Source organism: Haliotis rubra, unplaced genomic scaffold (genome assembly GCF_003918875.1).
Source record: "Haliotis rubra isolate DU_JTF1 unplaced genomic scaffold, ASM391887v1 Scf607, whole genome shotgun sequence".
Lineage (NCBI taxonomy): Eukaryota > Metazoa > Mollusca > Gastropoda > Lepetellida > Haliotidae > Haliotis > Haliotis rubra.
In genome coordinates this window covers 134,894-161,748 of record NW_025767310.1, presented here as the reverse complement: position 1 = coordinate 161,748, position 26,855 = coordinate 134,894, and the positions used below count along the sequence as shown (strand labels likewise).

At 40.0% G+C, this 26,855-nt stretch overlaps 1 protein-coding gene across 1 annotated transcript; it reads left to right on the top strand.

Annotated features, from left to right (window-relative positions):
- Positions 1 to 3,468: 3,468 nt before the first annotated feature.
- On the top strand, positions 3,469 to 9,894 carry LOC124255731 (thyroid hormone receptor beta-like). The gene is made up of 7 exons (XM_046689637.1): positions 3,469 to 3,644; positions 6,958 to 7,073; positions 7,392 to 7,533; positions 7,743 to 7,954; positions 8,672 to 8,791; positions 8,991 to 9,249; positions 9,638 to 9,894. The coding sequence occupies exons 1-7, from the start codon at positions 3,551 to 3,553 to the stop codon at positions 9,892 to 9,894; spliced, it is 1,200 nt and encodes a 399-aa protein (XP_046545593.1). The 5' UTR covers positions 3,469 to 3,550.
- The last annotated feature ends 16,961 nt before the right edge of the window (positions 9,895 to 26,855 follow it).

Here is a 26,855-nt window from a genome sequence, read left to right as displayed (position 1 = left end):
ACACCAGACCAGCAACATGTAACAATGATAGTCACCAGACTAGCAACATGTAACAATGACACCAGACCAGCAACATGTAACAATGACACAGTCACCAGACCAGCAACATGTAACAATGACACAGTCACCAGACTAGCAACATGTAACAATGGCACCCCACCAGCAACATGTAGCAATGACACCAGACCAGCAACGTGTAGCAATGACACCAGACCAGCAACGTGTAGCAATGACACAGTCACCCCACCAGCAACACGTAACAATGACACAGTCACCCCACCAGCAACATGTAACAATGACACTGTCACCCCACCAGCAACATGTAACAATGACACAGTCACCACACCAGCAACATGTAACAATGACACAGTCACCAGACTAGCAACATGTAACAATGACACCAGACCAGCAACATGTAGCAATGACACCAGACCAGCAACGTGTAGCAATGACACCAGACTAGCAACATGTCATAATGTTCATGTAACGTGCCACTATTGATGCAGCTGCTGGGTTTGTCCCGACAGTAGGTCCGGGGTCAAAGGTAAAGTCAACAATCTAATTTTCAGAGAGTAGAATATCCAAATAGAATATACCAGCAAATACAGGATCCTAATGTTTGCGAAGGAATTATGAACCCGGTAACATGGTGATTGGATGGTCACAATGTACGATATAGCTGCGTGGGGTTCAGCGTCTGCCAGTTTGCCGCTTGCACTGGTGTGTCTAGCCTTTAGTAACGGAATTATAAATGTGTATTGACTTTATATGGTACATCAATATCATATGGCACAGAAGACGACGCAATGACATGGTTGAAAGTGTATAAACGTGAAATGTACCCTTCTATAAACATCATAATGATATAAACAATTCATGTATATATACATATAAATAGCTTTCACCAAGCATGTCTGTCGCGGATGATTCATTTAAATCATCTCTTTGTGACAGATCAAAGTTGTCACACTACTTTGACACGGGTACAACATGAACACCCTACTCCAGGCAAAGGAACAACTGTTATTCTCACAAGGACATGACTGAGGTCACTGCGGCCAATCCTCACGTGCAGTCCATGCAACAGTATGTGCAGGGTGCACTAAGGTCGTCTTCGTCACTTTCCTTCCACCTATTCTTCGGACATGTATTTCTGAGGGTTGTGTTCAACACGGCGGAGCATGTTAGTTTTTTTGTCGAAATGACACAGTCGTACTCTTCTTATCCAACAAGTGACGAGTAAGTATTTCAAGGGTGTATATTTCAGAGGGTAAATATATACATACACACACACGCACGCACGCACGCGCGTATCCATTATTATGACTAATATTGATTTGGATAATATATTTGCATTTTGAACTTGTTTTGGGGAAAATAGCAAACAATATCCTGTTTAACACCCTTTCATATCGCCCCGTCCGCCAATGTGACATATTCTCCATCTCTACCTCCATTATATGCATCACATACGGAATTGGGTGACCACACTCACCTCCAGATCATCGTTCGAACCACTGAGGTTTTACTCACATTTTATCATTTAAATTGGGTTTAAGTTTTATTGGTATTCAGTATTGTTTTATGGATGACAACTTCATTGCTATGTTATAATGCGATATTTCGGTATAGATTCTTATAACGTCTATTGGATTGTGTAAACTGATAGTAGATTTGATTTACACTGTCTCTACACCTGTGATGGTTCTGGTGACTGGTGTCTGCTAATGTAGTTCGGTAAGGAGTCACATGTTTGGAAACTCCAGTGATACAAAGTGAGGGAGATGTAGCATGTCTATGCTGTATTCGGAGCAGTTCACTCCATGAGTTGTTCATGCCTGTATTGAATAGGTAAACACTCGAAAAGATACTCGTGCACACAAGCATCAAAGCACACTTCGGCAATTACACACAGTATTGGTATACTATCGGTTTATAGGATTTATTTCAAGCGTACTTGTACGCAAACAAGTCCAAATAAAATAGTTATGGTGATTAGTTTGTGTTTTGTGTGGAGGACACATTTGAGACTAAAAAGTAACAGGACCAAGCGTTGGAAACGATTGGCCACAGAATATATCGGGCTTGTATCTGTAGGCAGGCCACATTTATTACCAAAATATTTACAAGTGGCATCGCACTACTCGTTCTTAGGTGCGATTGTACGTACCTTAAACAAGGATATAATTTCGTTACCAAACTACCTACAAATGACATTTTCAAAAGGGGTACCCAATCAACATCTTCAGTTGTTGCGGTTCTGAAATACACGAGATCAAGGATATAATGCCATTCTGTATGGAATGGTAGTTACATTTAACGCTTTTACAGTACATTATCTACTTGTTAGACATTGTTCATGATGATGTCGAAGACGTTGCCGAACATATCACCGCGAGGTGAACTACCTATTGTAATTACTTCCAGACAGGTCATCGGAGTGTTCATCAGATTACAGGTGTAGGAAATCACACCTTTTCCAAGTCAATACCACTAGCTTGAGGTGTTAATCCATACTGGCCTGAGGCAGTGATCTAACCTTGCGTATATTACCCAATTAGTGGCATTGGCTCACTCCGGCCTGGGCTATGACCGTCATGCTTCATGGCCTGGTCAGTCATTCCAGTCTCCAGTGGCCCATGTACTAACGGACATTGGTCTCCGATAGAAGCCACATTACGTAAGACTTGTATAACATGGTGCAATTGTTTTCTGGCGTTGGTCAAGTTTGACCACGCCTCCTTGACCTCAAAGGGCATGCAGCTATGATCGCTTCTGTAGGACATGACTAACTTTTGTCCCAGTCTGCATTGGGAATGGACTGTACCATGATGTTTGTAGGGGTCACAGAAGGGTCAGTTAACGATGAGACCTTGCATATATCCAACTTTTCAGGGGCTAAAGGGACTGATGGGCGCGTCGTTTTATGAACACCTTTCCCTTTAGAAGACACCTTGCAATGACAGCAATTTAAGTAACTTTATTATTTTTACTGTTCACGTGTAAACTTGTTTGATACTCCCAGTGGGCCCTACCAACGGCCGCCATATTGTTGCGATATGGAATGATTCATTTAAGCCAAGGGGTCATAGTTCTATACAATCACGTTTCCCTTTGATTATTAACTGTGGTTAACAGTATTCGAACAACATTGGGATCTCATTGATTGTCATATACAGATATATTAGATCTTAAACAATTAATGAATCAGAAGCGATTGAAGGGACTTAAACGATGACGATATCCTGACACCCCTTCTTATGAATGGTCCAAACTAGTATTCAGCTTCTAATTGTTACATCACAGCAGTGGTCATACTAGCTCGCCCGTGGTCAGCATCAGTTGAAGTGTGGACATGGTGGGGAACTGACCACGGTGCGAGAGTGGACTATACTCATGTTGAGGACATTTATATTAGTATTTCAGCAGAGTCGCTGACATAAGCATACCATCCGGTTTCAACCTGGAGCAAGCCATACAAGGCCACGGTAGCGAGTGCAGTGGACGGTGGTCAAGCGGAGCGGACGGCGTTGTTTGGGGGAGTGTCAGTATGGATTCCCCCTCTCTGTCACGGGATACATCGGGGGACACCGACAGCAGCTCCACCGACGGATCCACCTCCGGGGGAAGCATAAGGCGGAAAGGTGAGCTCCAGCAGTTACGTCAAGGGTTTCCGTTGCGTTATTTCCTTGTTGAATATTCAATAATGTATTTCACTAGTTATCAGTTACCTGTCCTGGTTATTGGACACAGCAATGTCAACAGGAACTATTATGGTCAGAATCACATTGATAAAAGTATAACCCCTGCGTATTTAATGATTGCCTGCTATTGTTTATGCCTTGCTTATAATGAGGAAGTGTACCACAGCAGCATAAACAAGTTTGGGGTTTGCAATGCTTATAAAAGCAGAAACAACCCAAAATAGTTGACTTACTACGACATGGTATATTACGTGGACTCGGACAAGGTGTTTGTCGACCTCCTTGGCTATCTGGATATTACGTGTGTTGCCGCTGCTGAGGCTTGCTGCTGGGGTCTTTGTTCTTGTATCGAGCGGTCGTGTAATGTTACGTCATCACTGATGGTGGTGTGTTGGAGTGGCAGTGACGTTGTAGTGTTGCGTCATGACCCTGCACGCCAGTCATTGTTCAGGATTCAAGGTCACATTGCCCAGCTGTTCCCAAGCGCAACGGTAGGGAGAACGGCGATTTCAATAAGTTAAATAATCAAGCTATGTTACCAACACATTCGACCACCTATACAAAAGTAGTTTACTATTTTTAGTACTTTCAGTGATTGATCTACATTTATGTAGTTTTCAAGCCACATTGTAATTGTAGTCCAGCATGACAATATTACATCACAGCTAAGTATTCTGCTGACAGTGGTTTGTCAGCATTGATGGGTTGATCCAGGTATTTGTGGGAAATATATAGCATAACTGTTTTTGGTTGTTATTTTGAGAAATAGTTGGCAGATGAAACAAAATATCATCCTCGCAAATGTTACAATATACTTATAAATAAAACTATGATTTTTCTTTATTCTACCTCGCAAATCTATAATGTTGTCAATTTCTGACATCTTAGATATTGACTTGAGATACGTCATGAATACATCAGTGAGACCAACATTTCTTCTGTCAGTAGCATATGGCTGGCTGGGTCACAGTGACCTCACGTATGGTCAGCCAGTTAATGAAAGGTGAAGGTCATTCTCCGTCGGCCAGCTTGAGCTAATAATAACTGCCCGAGCCAAGAGCGTGTTAGCCGTGACCCTGTGGGCAGAGCATGGGTTGGACAATGGGCTGACCATTAGTGTTCAAGCTGTGAGCTGCTGACCCATCCTGTGAGTCAATACCGCGTGTTGTAATGACCAGCGAAGGACAGCCAATGTGGTGTTAGTTGAGCTCGGCCGTACATTGTTACGAGACGTTACACTGCAAGGCGGGATTCGGGTTCATTTCGTCGCTGATTTCCTATGCTTTTGTACTGGTTATTGAATAAATGAGGTCCAATTTTAACCGTTTGTCTCTTTAGTGAAATATGAACAACTCAAAACTCAACCTTTTTACTCCTTAGTTCTTAACGAACCATTGATATGCCGTGCAAATGTCGGCCGCTTGCTCGGTCTCTCTGGAACACGCTGAACACGTGTCCGCTAGTATTTAATGGTTGTCTCTGGTATACCAGAGTTGTACAGTGGCAAATGATAACTACAAAAACACAATTACAGAACACTAATGAATGAGACTGAACAGCATACCAGATACGTTACCTATACGACAAACCATCTCTCGAGATACCGGATTTGCCATGGCCCCGACTTGGACCATGTACAGCATTGTGTAGCCTGTCTCACAGTCTCTGAACCACATTATTTTCCCTACTGCCAAGCCCTCTCTGCAGTGCTAAAGCCCTAAATAAAGCAAGTCTAGATTTCCTCAGGTTCAGGATCTCTGGCCTCTCTAGGGCTCCTTTTCAATTTAAATGGGCATGTTTGTTACTATCAAAATTATATATATTCAGAGACTGAGCCTTAGTCTAAGCCTGGTGATATGTTTGTTGTGTGAGGGAAGCCTAGCTGGTAAAAGGTGCAAGTTTGAACCTCATTATGTCACAGCAAAAAACATATCTTATTTAGAAACATATTACAAAAGACTCCAAATGTTTAAGATACAAAATGGGATCAGAACATAGGCAATCTATATTTGCACAATCATTCGACACGTGAGTTAAATTCCCCTTTTTCTTATTGTCAAGGGTCTGCGAGACAGACTAGGATCCGGCATATCCAGGGTTCGTGGTGCTGGAGGTAGAATCAGTTGGTAACACATTGACGGCACTGCACTGCTGATGACCTTAACACATCAGATAACCTGATCTAAATACTATATAGAACGTATTGATTTACCATCCTTGCTGACAATGTCTATACAGTGTGACGGTATGCTTAGCCACGGGAACCGTATCTATGTGTTGTATCACAGTGTCGTATCTATGTGTTGTATCGCAGTGTCGTATCTATGTGTTGCATCGCAGTGTCGTATCTATGTGTTGTATCTCATTGCCGTATCTATGCGTTGTATCGCAGTGTCGTATCTATGCGGTGTATCTCATTGCCGTATCTATGCGTTGTGTCGTATCTATGTGGTGTATCTCATTGCCGTATCTATGTGTTGTATCGCAGTGTCGTATCTCTGTGTTGTATCGCAGTGTCGTATCTATGTGGTGTATCTCATTGCCGTATCTATGTGTTGTATGGCAGTGTCGTAGCTCTGTGCCGTATCTATGTGTTGTATGGCAGTGTCGTAGCTCTGTGCCGTATCTATGTGTTGTATCGCAGTGTCGTACCTCTATGTTGTATCGCAGTGTCGTAGCTCTGTGCCCTAATCTATGTGTTGTATCGCAGTGTCTTAGCTCTGTGCCGTATCTATGTGTTGTATCTATGTGTTGTACGTCTGCGCTGCTGCCAGTATGCGATGTTGATATTTACTTGTCACTTCACAAAACTACCAGTGCTTTCAAAATTGATTACCAATGTGGAACATACCGCACTTACAACACAGCCATAATGTACAAGAATTGTAGTCCCAGGGAAACTGCCACGTGCGTCGTTTCCTAAACACTTAACTTCAAATATAGTCACTATATTCTCTATCTAGCAATCCAAGATACTTATCGGGCTTGGAATCATCGAGAGAGAACACATGTTTAACTGTCCGGTTTCCTAACCAATAAGCAAATATATTGTCCCAGTACTTTCATCTGATGGCACAATGTCTATGTAAGCCATGCTTACCCTTGAGTACAAGGTTGTATTTGGTGAATCTGTAGTAGTTGTGTTTGTGGTGTTGTACAGTGAAGCAGACATCAGCCGTGTGTAATTCAACTCTGACCACGCCATATACACATGGGGTGTGGTTGTGTTACAGCATGCCGGTTTGTGTTGCAGGTGTCCCATACATTCCAAGTTACATGGACCTGACCAATGGACCGGAGCCATGCGTGGTGTGTTCCGACGCCGCTACGGGCTACCACTACCGCTGCATGACATGTGAAGGTTGCAAGGTAACTCACTACTTAGGAAGTGATTGGGACTACAAATCGTGGTTCTGTTACTCGTTTGTGGGCAATTTGTGCAGAATATAACTATGTTTTTCCATGTAATATTGAGTTTAAGATTCCGAACTGCATTGGCTCGAGACAGGATATCCTGTTGGTTAAAGCGTTGGCCCAAAGACCCGGGTACTAATATTGGCCAAACGGGTTAATTGTGAGTTTCTGGTGTATCCCGCAACTTGCTGGTTTAATGGTTGACAGACGCTTGTAGTTATACACGTAGTTTTACTGTGAATATAATGGTTGGACTTTTGGATATTTTAACAGGGCTTTTTTCGACGGACTATTCAGAAGAATTTGAAATATCATTGTAAATGGAACGGGAATTGCGTCATTGACAAAACAACACGGAACCAGTGCCAAGAATGCCGTTTCCAGAAGTGTGTGAGGGTCGGCATGGCAACTGACTGTGAGTATACCTGGCTCCACTTTATCAAAGTATTTCATTTTGAATTAAACTGTCACCTTCTGTATACTTGACATCACCTCATCCAGCTGTAACTTTAACTGAATGAGTGCACTTATTGGATCATCATCTAAATCAGCAACAAAGTCTTTCTGCATGTCTTCAATAAACAACAACATACTGATATTTCACTCCTGTTCATTTATTTTTAGTGGTGCTAAACGAAAGACAACGAAAAGCTAAACGGAAACTGATCGAAGAGAATCGAGAACGCAGAAAACAGGACAACATAAAGGACTTGAGACTGGACACTGCGGACAATGTCCCCGAACACATGTCGGACAGGGACAGGTCGCTGATAGCAGACATTTGTGGCGCATATGAAGCCACGCGGATCAAGACGCCCAACATCCGTTTTCCCCTGGTTAGTTCAGCCTTATGTATACGCTCATCAATGTGTGTCTCGGCCCATCGTTTGTTAAAGTACATGTATATGAAATTAGACATGTAAGACAGCAATATCCATATCACAATAAGTATACATATTAGGAGACTGGATATGTAAGACTGGACGTAAGACACGAATATCCGTGGGATTCAACCTGGCCACTTGTGTCACTGCCTGCTGACATTTATTGTCATCCCCTACTACACCAGTCCCGAGATCAATGTGCATCTCAGTACCCTGTACAGACCAACTGGTTCCAGCTGATGTACAGGCAGGAGATGCGCACTCTAGCATTCCTTTAATATGTTGTGACTACGTTTTGTACGCCAGAGAACTGTACAGGCGCCTGATGGTTTCACATTTAATGCTTATAAATCAGCAGATATCATTGCCACTGAGTTATTCACGAGGCAAGTCCTCCTCTTCACCTCTGATCACGTGAGGCTGCCATGTTGTCAAAGACGTTACACAAAATCATTTTGACAAAACTGATCAGGTGACGTGCTGACTCATTTACCTTCATCGCTTGACATGTTTGGCGGGCACAACACTATCGAGTCTTGGTTGTCCAGTGGACTTAAAAAGCTTCCCATAGGTGACACACTGTGACATAACGGAATGATTGTCCAGAGCGACGTTAGAGCACCAACACACTCACAGTTAACAACTCTCACATACATGATTTGTTTTCAGCCGGAGTACGATACCAGCCAGACCTCTGAGGCGGAGGCTTGGCAGCAGTTGGCGGAGGTGATGACACCGTCTATTGTCAAAGTTGTGGAGTTCGCCAAAGGAGTGCCAGGTTTTGTACAGGTATGTCCAGGAGTATATACACACTCTCTGCTGCTGCATCTTATCCTCCCTAACCGTGACGGTGAGGACAACGTGACACCTATTCTTTGCATCATAGTGTTAAGGAAGAACTAAATTGTCCGCTTTAGACATGCATACACACTTATAAACATGGACCAATATATACCAAGATGTAACATCATGCTTTCTGCGATTGCAGTTGAACGTGGACGACCAGATTCTGCTTCTCAAGTCGTGCTGCATGGAGGTGATGTGTCTGCGGGCGGCATGCAGGTTCGATGCCAGGACACAGTCCCTCATTTTACCAAACGGCCTCACTGTACACAAGTCGGCTCTCCACAAAGGCTCTCTTGGAGTATTGGTGGAACCTATATTTGAGTTCGCTCTTGGGCTGGCTAAATTAGAGCTCGACCAGACGGAGGTGGCGCTCCTGGCAGCTGTGTTGCTGATGCAGTCAGGTGAGCATCGTCACCATGTGCAGGGTGGAATCGGGGCTAAGTTCATTATATAGATCAAGGGAGACAATAAATTGATCATAGAGCCGGAATATATGTAGATCGCCTGTAGGGAAGCTGTCAACAGAAAGCCTTTTACTTCATCAAGAGATGAATGTAATTAAGTATTAACGTCATTTAAAATATGCTGTCACGGCAACCGTATGTACTATTGATGGTTTGCTTAAAGGTGCCTATATATTAATAGAAAACAAGAGTTATATGTGTCTCAATAAAACTGTTTTAGGTGACAGCGAAAAAAATATTTTCCTGATTCTTCAAGGATCAGTTTCATGGATAAGTAGTGACCTAGAATCATCTATCTCTGTTACATTATTCATTCTCATTTCAGATCGATCCGGATTGAAAGAACCCGAAGCAGTAGAAAAATTGCAAGATGCCATTTTGGGAGCATACAAGCGTTACATTGCCGAAAATCGACCACACCAACCAGTTCATTGGGCCAAAGTACTGATGAAGGTCACTGACCTACGTACTATCAGCACCAGGCACGCAGAGCGCGTGTTGTGCGTGCGACTTGAATCTAAAGGGGATATACCACCGATGTTCCTAGAAATGTTCCGGGAGAACGAGACCGACAAATCCTGACAAACATGTCACCCTGTCATGTTACAGTATTAGTGAATCTGGACATTGGATTCGAACCAGGGAATTCGGAGCAAAATAGTGCATCGAGGACCAAGTCCCACTGGAGTGCTGATGAAGTGACTGTGATGAACAGCTATTTAAACATCCAATGTATGAGGACACTGTCACCCTGCTTTAAGACCCATCTGTAAAGAGTGTACGCTGTGATATACAGGCATTGTCATTCATATCACGTACAGTATGTATGCATCCCCCTGAATGCTAGAATCGTGTTTCTATATCGTCAAAAAACGAATCAGCCCTTTATTGTACATATACAAGCAATGTAGGTATGTATGATAGCTGAAGCACCAATATGTCCTGTCTTACCTGGTCCACGTTATGCGCTTTAAACACCCAACCCCAGCATCCAAGATAAAATGGTCAACGAGAGATAGAGGGGTTATTTGTTTGTGTTTTACAAAGCCCCCTTAATGTACAGATGATAATGGTGTTATCCCTGACTCGGCGATTTGATCTACGACATTGAAATCAATGAGTCATCTTGTCTTCATTGAAATGCACCTGTCACATAACACTTGAAGATGCCATAAAATCATCTCCCATGTTTCACTTCCACAGATAGAAGTTGGGTAAAATATACGCTTCCGCAGACTTGCACGAATATGTTCATACCATTCCTCTGAGTGGCGTGTGTGCACGGTGTTATCCATTGTTGTATAGGGCTGTGTATATGTAATATGGTAGCTATTGCCCCTCGCAACGTATTTACAAACAGGGACGTGAACGAGACAATCAGATGCTTACAGGATTTCAGGGGTTCACTGACAAATGTGATCCATATGTATGACTTTATAACACACACAGGTTGTAATCCCACGGTGCTTAGCTCCCTTGGTGCTGTCCATAAATATTTGCCATAATATACTATCCCGGTTCATTGTCCATGCCTTCTACACTCACTAGAACATACTGAGAAGTGATGTCTTTATTGTGCCTAAACAGGATCAGCCTTGTTACCTCCGAGAATTGATTAACTATACACTTCTACAATTGCAATTGTTAGAGAACATTTCTCATTGAAAATATATTTATTTCCATGATGTTCTTTCATTCATTATAGTTCTGATTTGGGGGTCATTTGGCTTACCATTCCGACTGTACAACACAACTACCTCATGTGTATAGAGTCTGTGGAGAGTGTTTGCTTCACAGCTGTTGATATGCTAGTCAGAGGTTGAATGTCATATTCATTCCCAACTCACCTGTGATTATATAGTACGCCTTTTCTACTTCATCTTTCCACTGTTCGTAGTAATATTGATCAGCTCACTATACAGTTTACATAGATTTACTGATCTCGTTCTTGTAAAACTTAGGGACCATAAATACTTTGGGGGACTGGATGTTAAGACTGAGCGCTCAGTTTTATTCAAATATCCCTGAAAATATTTATGATCCATAGCGCTTTTGGATATACATTTTCCACATGTGAAGTCAGAGGGTTTCTTCAATTTGAATGACTTTGTAGAACACGGTGGTATTTGAGGTAATTGTTGCCGTGGAGTACAACATGGCCCCGATCTACTGCCATGTATATAGCGAGTTCTCGGTACTGTGTGAATGAAAATTACATTACTATTGTAGCAAAGATGGAGCTTTTGTCGTATCGAACCATTGGAATTGTATGGCGGTGAATTATTATGATGTATATTTAGATTATATCCGGTGTATAACGTGATAGCTAGGCCACAAAGATAACCCTGTTTACTGTGATGGGGGTAGAACGTCCCCGGTGTATCTATGTATGGAACACTGTCCACTGTGCCACCTATGCCATAAAAATGTTTCAGCAAACATCACGCAACCGGTGAGTAATTATTTGTTCGATGAGAACATAAATCTCGGTGTGGTGAAAACTATTGAATGATATTTTATAGCTTCCTGCCTGTATATACGATACATATTTTACTGTTTATTGACGGGATTCTATCGCTGATTATTTATTCATATTTTGCAAATACGTCTGTTGTTCTTGTATTTACTTAATATATGTCGTCCCAATCAGTAGTTGCATAACAGCAGGGCTTTGTGTGGCCATTTAAACACTGCCTGCCTGAAAACAACGACCCAGATTAGCAAATGTGCTTTTGCTTATTCGTGTTCTCTCTTTGTGCATTCTTGTTATATGAAGTTTGCGTCAGTACGATGAAACTGTTGAAGTTTTCTTCCAATGCCTGCACAGTAAGGTGGGCAGCCTGTCTTTCCTTCTCCAACTCACATCGTCTGCAATGTTTCACAAATAGTTTGACACACTGACGTCAGTTGAGGTGCAAGGAAACCGTTCAACTCTTTTAAGTTTTCGTCTGTTGTTTAAGATCTAGACCAGTTCAAATTACTATCCATTTTTCTCCCTCTTCTGTGGATAGTGCGCTGTTGTTTGTTGAATGTTTAGAGTGTTTGTCTGTGATGTGTTTCCGATGAGTGCGTATGGATTTCATCTCCAATGATCGGAAACCACTGCGTTTTGGTACGCAAATAGCAGCAGAAGGATCGAGAATTCCAATGCAATTGGTATGACTATAGAACGGATGTGGTCTATATCGAGGCTGAACTCGGTACAAGGCCGTATTTATACAATAAATCACATTTATGTTGCTTTTGTACATTTGTTTTTCATTTATCCAAGTACAGGTGTAAGTTTGCCCTTCTGTCGCCACTGGTTCACCCGTGCATTCTGTCCACATGCCCGTGTGCCGAACATGGGAAAATAGGAAATATATTTTTCTTCACTGTTTGCATGTGGTATTCTGTCAAATGTAATTACTCTAGATCGGCGTAATAATCAACGGAAGCCGTGGCCCCCGGGTAGAACTTAGTTTTCAGGCATTCACCTTTACTTCCAAACATTCTTTCTCAACACATTCACCTGGTAGTGCGTTAGTGCGTTAACCTGCTTCAGATTTTGTCAGTCCAGCGCTTGCCTGTGTCTGACAGACATGGATGTAACGCTGCCCAAGACGTGTTAATGCATTCTGTATCTGAACCTTAATGACAGAAGCCACTCAACAGATTGATGCTGGATGTTAAATATCTCCATTATCAGGAATAGTCCACCAAGTTCTCGACCCGGACCGGACAATCATCTGTCACTAAAGTACTGTCGGAAATAGAAAAAACACACTGTTTTTTCACATTTATATCCACAATTTATGTAGGTAATATGTGAAAGTGTGAAATATCTGTTAAACTAAGTTCGGCCTAACATCAGTCTCAGTAGTAGGGAGATAGGAAGTGTAGAAAAAGGACTTTACTGAGGAGAGGTTAGTGCAGAAATGAGCAATGCGGGGTTTTTTCTAAGTCCAAGTCGACTTATTTGGAACAGACCTTGGCTTTATGCAAATTAGTGTGCGATGATATGGTATTACAAAGGACACTTTTTGAAAGCCCATTTTGAAATTAGACTTAGCTTCATTATAAACGATAGCTGACGTACAAAATACTATTTTTAATTGTGAAACACTTAGACACCCCCATGGAGTCTCACTACCACCATAAAAAGCAGACATGGGGGCGTCTCAAAAGCAAAACCAGGTCGGGTGCCGCAGACGGTGGTTGGGTAGGGTTGGGAGATGTTAATAAATACATGAGACATATGCAACACACAAGCACACGTATAGAATATCTTTGAGATGACCATGTGCCTTTAGGCAGCACGTGCATTCCATGCTGGGTGTGTCGATGGTCCGTCGTCACACCTGGCTGAGCGACCTAACTGCCATCTATAGTCTGATCTATTGTTTTAAACAGCTACTCCTTTTTTTCTAAGTTTTGCCCGATTTTACGAGTAAACATGCTTTTCTGGATATCCTATTACGCATCCCACTGAATGCCCAGTTAGGCCGATGTGGGTTATTTCGACATATGCTATTTGCAATTGTGTAAATTTCAGGGATACAGAGTAACAGCCAAAAAACTTCTTTTTTTCTATTTCCGACAGTACTTTTAAATGCTGGCTATATCCATCACCTAGTTCTACATATATATTTCTATAGTCATATATATCCGTTGTGTGGTGGGAAAATAGCATTTGATTCTTTAGAAGCTTTCGACATGGTCATGTTTCCTCATGTTTAAGGTAAAATATTTAATGGTATGAAAAGTATGCATCAAAACATAGGCAGTATCAAATCAGCAGTTAATATTAATCCAGGTAGAAAATTGTCCATTCACACCGCATGTTCAAATGGCACGAGATAGAGATGTCCATTATTGTTTTACACCCTCACTGGTTGTATGGCATGCGCCTTATCTTGTGTTTCCATTTAAATGTTAAATATACTATCAAAAAAAGAAACGCATAGGCCAGAAATATGTTGCGAAAATGTTGTATTTTCAAACATGTATAACTCGTCAACAAATAGACTTTAGTACATGACTGTTTATATCAGTTTAGAAAAAATGTCTATACAACCAAGTGGATAATTTTAGACAAAGGAGATGTTGAGCACATGGTGACGACGTAGCACGGTTTCCCACGTCGGGTCTCCTGGCTCTCAGTCCAATCTCTCTCAACCTGTTCCGTACAGTTTGACCGGATATCCTCCGAAGTTAAGGCACCCTGGCTGCTGTGCTCTCACCCGTGGCAGTACGATCATGCAAAAAGAAGTACCTGGATGTACCGATCTTGGGCTGCAGTGGTGACTCGAGGTTTGCCTGTACAGGGGACGGTCATTTGTCATACCTGGTTGGTTGTAACGAGCTGCAAGCCGTGATATCGTGCTCAGACTAACATTCAGACGCCTGGCAATAGAAGATTGGTAATCTCCAGCGTGCATTCTTTCAATGGCGATGTTCCGTGTGGCAGAGTCAAGACGTGACGTAGAGATTTGTCCTTGAAACTCCTTCAAAACGATTTCCGATTTCCGATTTCCGAAAGTAATCTGAATTTTCATAGCCAGACAGTGCATGCTCTTTGCTGCACAATTTCAACTGGAAGGTGATTTCTGTTGCGTTGTTGCGATGCCTTTTTAATCCTTAAGAAATCTCATCAAAATCAACATTTTCAGGTAAAGTCGACTTTTTACTTGTGCAATTGTGCAAATTCATGTTATCAACACTTCTGTTACATATTTCACGATTGTTTGAACACAAAAGGTAATTAATAGATTTTAAAAAATACAAAACGCCTATGCGTTTCGTTTTTGGATTGTATAGTATTACTTTGTTATCTAATGATGATCTGGTGCGGACATACGATTCTGTTTTAAATCTACACAACTAGTCATAAACAAGTTGAATGGATATTAATGCTCAAATTCTTTATTCGCAGAGTGTATGTAGGCCATCGGCCCATATTACAAATATTAAATGTTTGCAGCCATATATGATTGCGCAAGGAACTGTATGCAGTACACACTAAAAGGAAATGATACTCGTTTTCTATATATCCATTGTCGCACATGCTACATAACCTGTGATGTCTGGGCTTATTTGTGTATCTACCTGTCTCAATATTTAATTGATGGGAACCACAGCGAAACTGTACGAGTGCAATGAGAAATTTACTAACGTTAATAACACTTAGATATGGTTCCATAGATAGATTACGCTTGAAAAGAGAACTTGATGATTACGAGTTATGCCATTCTCGATGGGATATATGCTGAGCCCTGATCATAAATTCAGACAGGAAGGAATTTAAGCTACTAATATACTGTCTTTCCGATATATATCCAAATGCCATATTGTAAAGTAATAACTTAAGCTTTGATACCCAATTTGTTTTACCATGGCTAGCATCTAACAATAATAAGTTATAGTACTTTCTGGGCAGACGAGATACTGGCATATTCAACAATTTATACCAATATTTAATACAATGTTTGTAAGCATAAACATAGACAGGGTATCTGCCACACTCACCCAGAACGATGTGATTAGGGGTTGATATTTTGACACAAAGCAGATACTTACAAGCCAGAGTTTGAACTTTCTCGATTGGTGAACTAATATCACAATCCAACCCCCCAGACTTCAGCCCCATAAAGTAGGATTTGTAACACTTTTGAATAAAAAATCCTGAAGAAAATGTCACCGCGAATAGGTTTTAGCTTCGATAGTGACCTAATAATACTATAGAGGGCCTTTTAGATTGTAGAATGGAGTTATCAAAATGTTTATGCCACGACGAGCTTTGAGAAAAAAGAACACCCAAATATTTATACCATGGGACACAATCTATTCTCATGCCACTCAAAAGCCACTTTTCATATTTAGAGAGCTTACCTCCATTTCTAAAGACAACATACAAGATCTAAGATGATAGTGTTTTATAATCATGTGGTAAGAACATTAGACATACAACAGCACTTCAGTCGATACTGTAAACGCCTATAAGTATTTACGACCTATGGTTACTGCATACTAACCCGTGAAGATGCGGGATAGAATTGATCTTCAAAAACCGATGCTTGTCATAAGAGGCGACTGACGGGATCGGGTGGTCAGGCTCGCTGACTTAGTTGACACATGTCATCGTATCCCAGTTGCGTAAATCGATGCTCATTTTGTTGATCACTGGATTGTCTGGTTCAGCCTCGATTATTTACAGACCGTCGCAATATAGCTGGAATAAAACTAAACTCGCACACTCGCAAACTGTGTTTGGGCGAAAGCCTTTCAGTATTATTTGAAGTATCTTATGAGGTAACTTATAAAGAAATACCCTGTTTCAGTGACTGTTGCTTTTAGTATAACAGAAACATTATTATAAACATATGGAGGTGATGATAGGGTTTTGAAGAAATAAATGTGATCAAAATTGTACAGAGAACTCTTATAAATATGTATAAATATACGTAAAGCAGTGCAGAATGCATAGATACCATTTAATGTTAAGTTGAAGCAGTGCAGAATGCGAAGATAACATTTAATGTTAAGTTGAAGTAGTGCAGAATGCGAAGATAGCATTAAATGTTAAGTTAAAGCACTTAGAATCCGAAGATAGGATTTAATGTTAAGTTAAAGCAGTGCAGAATCCGAAGATAGCATTTAATGTTAAGATAAAGCAGTGCAGAATGCGAAGATAGCATTTAATGTTGAGTTAAAGCAGTGCAGAATGAATATATACCATTTAATGTTAAGTTGAAGAAGTGCAGAATGGATATATACCATTTAATGTTAAGTTAAAGAAGTGCAGAATGCATAGATACCACTTAATGTTAATTTGAAGCAGTGGAGAATGCGAAGATAGCATTAAATGATAAGTTAAAGCAGTGAAGAATGCGTAGATTCCATTTAATGTTAAGTTGAAGCAGTGCAGAATGTGTAGATACCATTTAATGTTAAGTTGAAGAAGTGCAGAATGCGGAAATACCATTTAATGTTAAGTTAAAGCAGTGCAGAATGCATAGTTACAATTTAATATTAAGTAAAAGCAGTGCAGAATGTATAGGTACCATTTAATGTTAAGTTAAAGCAGTGAAGAATGCGTAGATACTATCTAATGTTAAGCTGACGCAGTGCAGAATGTGTAGATACTATTTAATGTTAAGTTGAAGTAGTGCAGAATGCGGAAATACCATTAACACGTCACAATTTAACTGTGGACTCACAAAAGTCCAGAAAGTTTCCGCACTGTGGGCATTTTCTGACGATGGATTTGACCAAATGAAACATGCAGTTGTTATGAATATATGCCAAGGATGAATAAATGCAAAATTTTTTTTTTGAAAACGTTAAATTTAAACTCGCTCGCCCATGGAGCTGCCCATGGGCGAACAGTGGCCCATGGGCGAGAATGTTTAATTTCGATCAGAATTCATGTTTTGGAGGTTGTAAATGAATGAGTGTATGTTTATAAGCATCATGACACAAATTTCAACTCATTTTGACTTAATTCGACTAACTTAGAACGATATTAAAAAAATCTCGCCCATGGGCGAAAAACATTTTTGGCCCATGGGCGAGAATATTTACTTTTACTCAAAATACATGTTTTTCCATGTTTTGGAGATTATAAATGAATGAGCGTATGTTTATAAACATCATAACACAAATTTCAACTCATTTTGACTTAATTCAACTAACTTAGAGCGATATTAAAAAATCTGCATTATTTACGGTAACATGGATTAGCTAATAGCGCATTGCCGGGAGATCCACATTCACACGATCACTCAACCATACCCATTGCCGGTTGAGCCAAACCATTTTCAACTCTTGTTTTCTTAAAAGTGGCTTTCCCGGGCTATAACTATCAGCACACCCCAATCCGACCATCTGTCATTAATTACCTGTCATGAGCTATCAGTTGTATTGAAAGCTCTCGCCTATTGTTTCATTACTTAATTGTTTCACGGATAGGTATGTAGTCACTCCAAATTCACCATATGTGCGTGACTGTCCTCTCCGACGTCCGCGCCCACCTCTCAACCCAGCAATCTCGATCCACTTTCTGCTCACTATCAAGCCATCTATAACTTCACCTCTCTCTCCAACCATCTGTCTTCTCAGAGGTCCGCGCGCCTCTCTATTCCTTCATTATTTCACACCAACTCTACCTCCCAACAACTACTGTCTCCTCCGAGGTCCGCGCGCCTCCAGCCACCACCGACCCCCGCCGCCTCTCAAGCACCAACCATAACAAACTCCAAGGTCAAGGCCGCCCATAGCCCCTCAATTACTACACTCGCTCAGCCTGCCTTGCCCCCTCAGTGCTCCCATACCACCCCTTCACCCTAGAAGGACTTACATGGTCCCTTCATACGTTGGCGATTGTGCACAAATTTAACCATCACTTAAAAACACAAGTATCCTACTATTATAAACCTGGTATATCCAAATTTACTTCAAATGTTTTGAGACTTACGTACCCTCTCAAGAAGACAAAACTGTGAAACCCGTGAAGGTCCGGGTTCGAATTGGCCTTCAGTAACCCATGCTTGTCGTAAGAGGCGACTAACGGGATCGGGTGGTCAGGCTCGCTGGCTTGGTTGACACATGTCATCGGTTCCCAATTGCGCTGATCGATGCTCATGCTGTTGATAACTGGATTGTCTGGTCCAGGCTCGATTATTTACAGACCGCTGCCATATAGTTGGAATATTGCTGAATGTGGCGTAAAACAAAACTCACTCGCTCACTCTCTCCAAACTGTGAAAATTAGGAACACCTCTAACTACCAACAATGTCAACAAGAACATAATAGAGTCCCTGCATCAATACATCTTGAAGACTAAACGAATTGATAAATTATTCTAGACCAATATCTGTACACAAATAATGAAATGTAACTGCAAGTTCAAGGTTCCTAAGCACGTACAATGCACATTTACCCTACCTCATGTAATAATGTCTATCTCTGATTGATTCACGTGACCTTGAACAAATGGTGGACGGAAAAAAAGTCATGGAAAAAAAGTCATAGGAAAAAAGTCATGGAAAAAGTCATAGAAAAAATAACTATTGTAAAACATCATGTTCTCCAGTTATTTACTTTGTTTATACTATTTCACTTTCAAGTTAATTATTCCTTTAGTGTGACGCTGTAAGCAATTGGATCTGATCAAAACAGGAGAAATGAACAGATTATTATTTGTTTAGTTCTTAACGGATTGTGGGATTAAAAGTCACAAGTCACATGATTGTTTGTTTAACTAGCTTTGAGCTTGACGATATCACACCCATTAATGAACTCATTGGGATTATCAGTTAATGCTTTTACTCAAATGACTCCCTTCTAGCAGCTAATATAAGACACGCTGGCCGTCAGACTGTGATCCAAACTCTTCACGGCATTGGCTGGAACATTCGGTTAAATAAAATGTGCTAGGACAACTGACTGATGTAGTGCTGTTGCAGATGAAAGTGTTATGATGATAGTGCATTTTCTGATGTCATGTATTTTACTTGAATGATTACATTAATTTTATAAGTTAGGTTCAAATTTGGTAGTGCTGTTGATGATAATATTGTTAGGACTTGTTAAATAAATACATTATCAATACTGACCTTTTTTGAGTTTATGACTTTTTATCCTACCCAAATCTATGACTTTTTTCCATGACTTTTTTTCCTATGACTTTTCTTCTACAACCGAACACATTACAATGTATGCCGGGTGCACGGTTGTGCACTGCTTGGGTAGTGTTGTACAAATCATCAGGCAGAATAAATCATTTATATCCCGCCCCATGGAAAAAAACGGTATCTTCCTATAAGATAGACCTCCCAAAAGACAGACCGCTTAAAACAGCACATGTTATGGTTGGTTGCATAAGGCTTAATGAAGCTGTACCCTTGATAATATGCATCCACGGCAGTCAGTGAACCGTGAAGCTGTGGTTCAAATCGACTAGTCAGTACCATGTTAGTGAAATGACTGGATTTCATGCTATTGCTATTTCTAGGATGTATATTTTGACCCTCTAGATAAAAGTGTCACATAAGTCTGTTAAGGCTGGATGTATGTAAAACATTATGTGTTTATTTTATATGTATTTTATATCTTGTTTACATACATGGGACACTTTAATAAACTATGTCTATCTGTCTATCTTTAAACATTCGTTAAGATAAATTCTGTTTACTATTGTGATGCGGTGTATACGGGGATTTTTGCGTCCCGTTTTATCCACCTAGCCGAAGGCGTCAGTGACAGTTTGCTACTACTTATGATAGGAATTAATTTGACGTTTTTGTGTATCCAGTTCTTGTGTATTCTGTTATATTATATATGTACCGGTGAGGTATTAATAAAAGCAATGTTTTGCTTGTTTACCAAACCAGATTCTCTGAGAATATGAATATGTTTAAACCATATGTTCAAAATTGAAATACAATATGTACATGCACACAATAGCAAAATTGAAAGGCACGTTGCCAAACAAGGTTTTCAAGAGCATATACGCATAAATGTGCACGTCTTGAGAAAGGTTAAAGTTCCTATTCCTATCTCAGTAAAGAGGGTTGTTCAATCACACATATATACACACCAATTTTGCATGACAAATAAGTTAATGCACAAAAGAGAATTTAACACCATTTCGACACCTTATAATACAATTAATTCGAGATTTCCTTAGAATGTACGATATTTGGCTGCGCGATAAGCGCAGTCAGTCTTTTTTTTAAAAAACACCCTCACGAGCACCTGTACATCTCACACTTAGCCCAGGGTGATCAATGGATTGTATATATGGAAAGCAAAATACACTTGAAAGTCGTGGCTGTTTAACTCCAATACACAAGACCAACGGATGGGACACTTTTTCGGCGCAAATTGTCGCAGGCGCTTTGCGGAAATTACGTAACTGAACGCGGAGATAAACTAAACGTCATCGTTCCGCTCCGTCATCTCGTCTTTGCGAGCTACACTGAAATACTCAACTGAGGTGAAACTCAGAATGATGAAATTGGAAATGAGGAAGAAACCAGCTAAATCAACATGTGGATGACAACACAATAACTTGAAAATCTCTCATGAATTCGTACGACAATGCAATATCTGTTGATACCATGATAATTTGAACAACGGAGAAAGTTATATGGATATACAACTTCTTTATTATAATGTAAGCGGCATTTCGGCGGTGTACCCCCAACAGGCAGCAGTGGGTTACCTGGGATAAGAGGACACCCAATGAATGAGCGTGCAGGGCAGGTTGTTCCGTGTGTAATATGGTCCAGGGTATTTTGGCTGCCCATAAAATTGACGCTGTGACTTCATTCATTTCAATATACATATTATCGTCTTCATCAATCTCATCAACAGTATTATGAAATACAACCATTAGGCAATACATGCACTACAATCATGATACAAACATACATTATTACAAAATATCACAAGCATACATCATTATTCATAGTCCCACAAGGTGAGACACACCGTAAGCAAGTGGAGTCTCGACACCATCTTGCAGCAGTCTATCCTCGCGGTCTAGCCGTTCTTCAAGCTGGCGATATTTGTTCTTCTTAGGTCTCACACAACCATCCCCTGCAACTGCATCAATGTTATTTCTTATCAGATTGATATGTCAACGAGATAAGTGATGTGTTCAGTTTAAACATAACATCAATCATTAATTTAATCACTCACTCGTATTAGTGTCAGTTCAGGTGAACTGTGTTCACGAGCTCAGCGCAATGGTAAGGTGAACTGTGTTCACCAGCCCAGGGGTAACTAAAAAGTGTATCACCTGCTGTTTCAAGAGATTAGCATGGTTCAGTGACCTGAAACCTTTAAACAATATCTGCTGGCAAACTGGAGACACCCCGTTTCGGCGTAGCTGCTAAAACCGTTATCAAGCAAGTGATGTCTACTGGGTAGTAAAAATCCTTGGATGTTTGATGTTGTGACGACGGTGTTGTATTAAGGGAATAGGACACTAGTTTTCTACCAAATGTAAAATGTGTTAACTCAGCTCACCCAGGAAACGAAATAAGACACGTGTACCAGAATGTGAGTGAATTTGCCAGTTATGGCAAATGCACAATTAGACTTCAAAGTTTTCCCTACATTTCGTGGTGGAAGATACCTTTGTGTAAATGGTTATATGTTCATAGTGAAAGAGAGGAAAAGGGGAGAATGGATCTCGTGAAAATGCATGCAGAAAGACTGCATACAGATCAACACTCTCAACTGTCTTAACGACATAGTTTCTAAAATACCAAGATACCACAACCACGGACCTGTACATAACGAAGTCAAGGTAAATCTTTTCTACTGTAGCAAAAATATTGACAATTTTTAAAAAGGAAACTCAATCTTGAATATATTGTGTATTCCTCATTGCCTAATGTAAAGACTACATATTAATACTATGGATATTTTAATGTATACGTTTTACGTTTGCCTGCCATAGTGACGAGAGTGAACGAAGACCTGTATACCAGTCAAGCTTTTAAACACGACATGTTTTGTTAATTAAATAATGACCATGAAACAATGTTGATTCGCCACCAACAAGATTGATGTATACCGCTAAGTGGCTGAGCTGACACTGAGTGAGTTCGCTAATCACGTCGTTAATTGGGTCTTGGGGGTAGTAAATCAGTTCGCTATAGCCGTTAATTCGCTACTCACGAGTTCGTTATTCGCGTATAATTTTAATGATATTATAAAGGACTATTGACGGGACTTTTAAATTTGTTCGCTATATCTGTTTGTACGCTATATCCGTGTTCGCTATATCCATGTTCTACTGTAGTTTAAACATGTTTTCTTCGAGTAATCATGACGGGATTGGCAAACAAACATAAACATGCATGTCAATGTCGCTCCATAACAATAATACAATTACATAGATAGTGATGTACACTGTGTGCAAAACATAATGTGTGCAATTCATAATGGAAATCCACAAGGGCAATATTAAAAATATTGCATGCAACTTACTCTCTGGTGTCCTCCGATTAGTTAGACGTCCCAGACACAAAAGTTATGGTTGGTTGCACTCAGGTGCATAAGAATATATTAAGCGATATAATTAATAGGGATGTAATGATGCATCAAACTATCGATGAATTTCAATTATTCCGAAAGCAATTAATCGATGGTAGAAATGAAAAACTATCTATGCATCGATCTTGGTTTCAAGTTTCTTGTCAGTTATTCATAGGGAGAGCAGAGGAAGCCCCAAAACCCGTCGTATCCACCTCTGTACCTCTGGGAGTAACTCAATTAGTTACATGGGAAATCTATAATCCTGTTTTGATCAAAGTGAACATTATGAACACAAACTGTGAGAAGCCGAAGTCAATAAACATTAGTATTCTGATCAAAGTATTTCTGCACAAAAAGTAACAAACTCATAATTAGTGTTAAAATATACCACTAACCACTAATATGAAAACATCTCGTTAGTCTATGGGATAGGTCAGCCATATTGAGTGTACTTTGCATGTTTATTTATGTGGAATTGCTTCATGTTTCTATTTAAATAGGGGTTTTGGGGACGGGGGGTGGGGTGGAGTGTACTCCTTAAAACCTCGGGCGAAGAATAGCCGTGACGGGCAGACGGGAATTACAAAATAATTGATCACAAAATATTAAAACGAAACGGGCGAACCTGGGTAGGTACACCTCACAAGTGTGGGGTTGCCCACGATAGAATGTATTCAACAATGAATACTATAACGCCATACCGAGTGTCACTTAGAATAAAAACACAGTTTTGATGCTGTTTTGTGCTTTGTGAGAAGGTTTGACAATGCTCTTAGCTCCTGAGTGGTGACGTGTGACGTCCTGGGCAGGAAGTGACAGTGTATTGATTTCTTTCCTTAATTACCCAGTTGGGGCTCCCTAATTAACCATTATTTGTTCTGAAGCAGCATAGACTATTTATTTTATTTGGAAGTGGTTATTGGCAAATGTCAATAGGATTGACAAGACATATTTCAATACAGTTAAAGCTCTCACAATACTGTTTATGTTACAAGAATTACAAATTCAAAGTAATATTTCATATTCAACAATATCTTAATTTTGACTGTTCCGACGTGTATGTTTTGATATTATCTGTTCGTACACGCATACCATTGACGAGCCACATTTCCAATTGCACTGAGTTATTTTGCATGTTTTACGTTAACAAATTAATAAATAAGCTACAGTACTGGGGCTTATCTTGCTGTGATTTCTGTTCTGTTTTATGAATCAATGTATCATTGAAGCAGTATGTCAGATACAGTTTCCAACACAAGGTAGTACCTTTGTGTTGTTCTGTGAAGCCATATCACATAAAAATGATAGAACTCTGGATCATTCGCAGATTGTTGCGAAGCGTCATTTTTGACATTTTCAGTCATCACTCGATCCTGAACGGGATCACCAGTGTTATGCCCTTGGTGGTAAAAAACGATGCTTTTTCAGTGCTTCTGTATTCTCAAATCATCTACTATACAATATCACGTCATACTGTAGTTAGATAACTTGTTCCATGGCATTACTTCTAATGTTTAAAGTGCCTAGTCACTACATATGATGATGATCATGAGTTTAACGTCGGCTTCTGGCTGTAGCCTATAACGCCGACAGGGTACGTGGGAGCTAAAGTAATTAATATGTGTATAATAAGGGATAAACCACCATACCCCAAAAATGTAAATGATGGGGTGTTAACCTAAGTGAATTTTGAATGAAAACTGCTACAAACATGATAATAAATAAAAAGCCGTGATTAGGGAGGGAAAAGAAAAAAATAATGTAGTTTGATGTAATTAGATGAGAAGAGATGAGAAATAGAACTAAACTGATAGATATAAAGTGGGGCTTGTTAGAGTGTGTGTGTGTGTGGGGTGGGTGGGGGGGGGAATTGTATAGCATAGGGGGAGCTTATTTTGGAAACAGTTAAGCTGTTTATAATTAAATAATGGGTAAAGAAAGAAAAAGGTGTTAAACTGGGGTGGGGTGAGGGGGTGTTATGGGAACATTGAAGGGGGCAAGGCAACCTCCAAAACATGGAAAAAACATGTATTTTGAGTAAAATTAATATTCTCGCCCATGGGCCAACATATTTCTCGCCCATGGGAGATATTTTTTAATTTCCCTCTAAGTTAGTCGAATTAAGTCAAAATGAGTTGAAATTTGTGTCACGATGTTTATAAAGATACACTCATTCATTTACAACCTCCAAAACATGGAAAAACATGTATTTTGAGTAAAAGTAACTATTCTCGCCCATGGGCCAAAATGTTTTTCGCCCATGGGCGAGATTTTTCAATATCGCTCTAAATTAGCTGAATTAGATCAAAATGAGTTGAATTTTGTGTCATGATACCCATAAGTATACACTCATTCATTTATAACCTCCAAAACATGGAAAAACATGTATTTTGAGTAAAAGTAAATATTCTCGCCCATGGGCCAAAATGTTTTTCGCCCATGGGCGAGATTTTTCAATATCGTTCTAAGTTAGTCGAATTTAAGTCAAAATGAATTGAAATTTGTGTCATGATGCTTATGAACATACACTCATTCATTTACTACCTCCAAAACCTGAATTCTGATCGAAATTAAACATTCTCGCCCATGGGCGAGCGAGTTTAAATTTAAAGTTTTCGAAGAATTCTTTTTGCATTTATTCATCCTTGGCATATATTCATAACAACTGCACGTTTAATTTGGTCAAATCCCTCGTCAGAAAGTGCCCACAGTGCGGAGAGTTTCTGGACTTTTGTGAGTCCAGAATTAAATTGTGACGTGTTCATTTAATGTTAAGTTAAAGCAGTGCAGAATGCGAAGATACCATTTAATGTTAAGTTGAAGCAGTGCAGAATGTGTAGATACCATTTAATGTTAAGTTAAAGCAGTGCAGAATGCGAAGATACCATTTAATGTTAAGTTGAAGCAGTGCAGAATGTGTAGATACCATTTAATGTTAAGTTAAAGCAGTGCAGAATGCGAAGATACCATTTAATGTTAAGTTGAAGCAGTGCAGTATGCGTAGATACCATTTAATGTTAAGTTGAAGCAGTGCAGAATGCGAAAATAGTTCATATAGTGAACTGAACAGAGATTAGATGTGGGTTCAATAATGTCTTTATAGAACTCAAAGAATAGGAGTATTTTCGGAATAAGTCTATTGTTTTCAGTAGCTTTCCAGTATTCTTTGGATGAGTGTTTCTTAAGGTCACGAAGCTGTTTACTTGTCTCATTTTGATATTGTCCTATGCTTTTATCCATGCTTTTCTTATATGCCCTTGACGTTTGATATAGCGCATTCTATTTGATGGGGTGTGACGTGGCACATGTTTTCTTAACCTTATGGAATGTTGTTTCATTCATGTTCCTGCACTCAATATTGAGTCTGTTTCCTCTGTTTTCTCCTTATTCTGTTTTTGGACGATTCGCCCGAATACTCCAGACGCCAAAGGTTTTGCGTGCAGCGTCCACTAGCACGTGCGCAATGTCAGTTGCAGGCTCATGACCACATATGGGTCAACACCACATTCGC

Coding starts and splice junctions, on each gene's coding strand:
- LOC124255731 (XM_046689637.1), top strand. CDS start 3,551: ATGGATTCCCCCTCTCTGTCACGGGATACATCGGGGGACACCGACAGC. Junction 3,645..6,957: donor GGGAAGCATAAGGCGGAAAG/GTGAGCTCCAGC, acceptor TTTGTGTTGCAG/GTGTCCCATACATTCCAAGT. Junction 9,250..9,637: donor TGTGTTGCTGATGCAGTCAG/GTGAGCATCGTC, acceptor TTCTCATTTCAG/ATCGATCCGGATTGAAAGAA.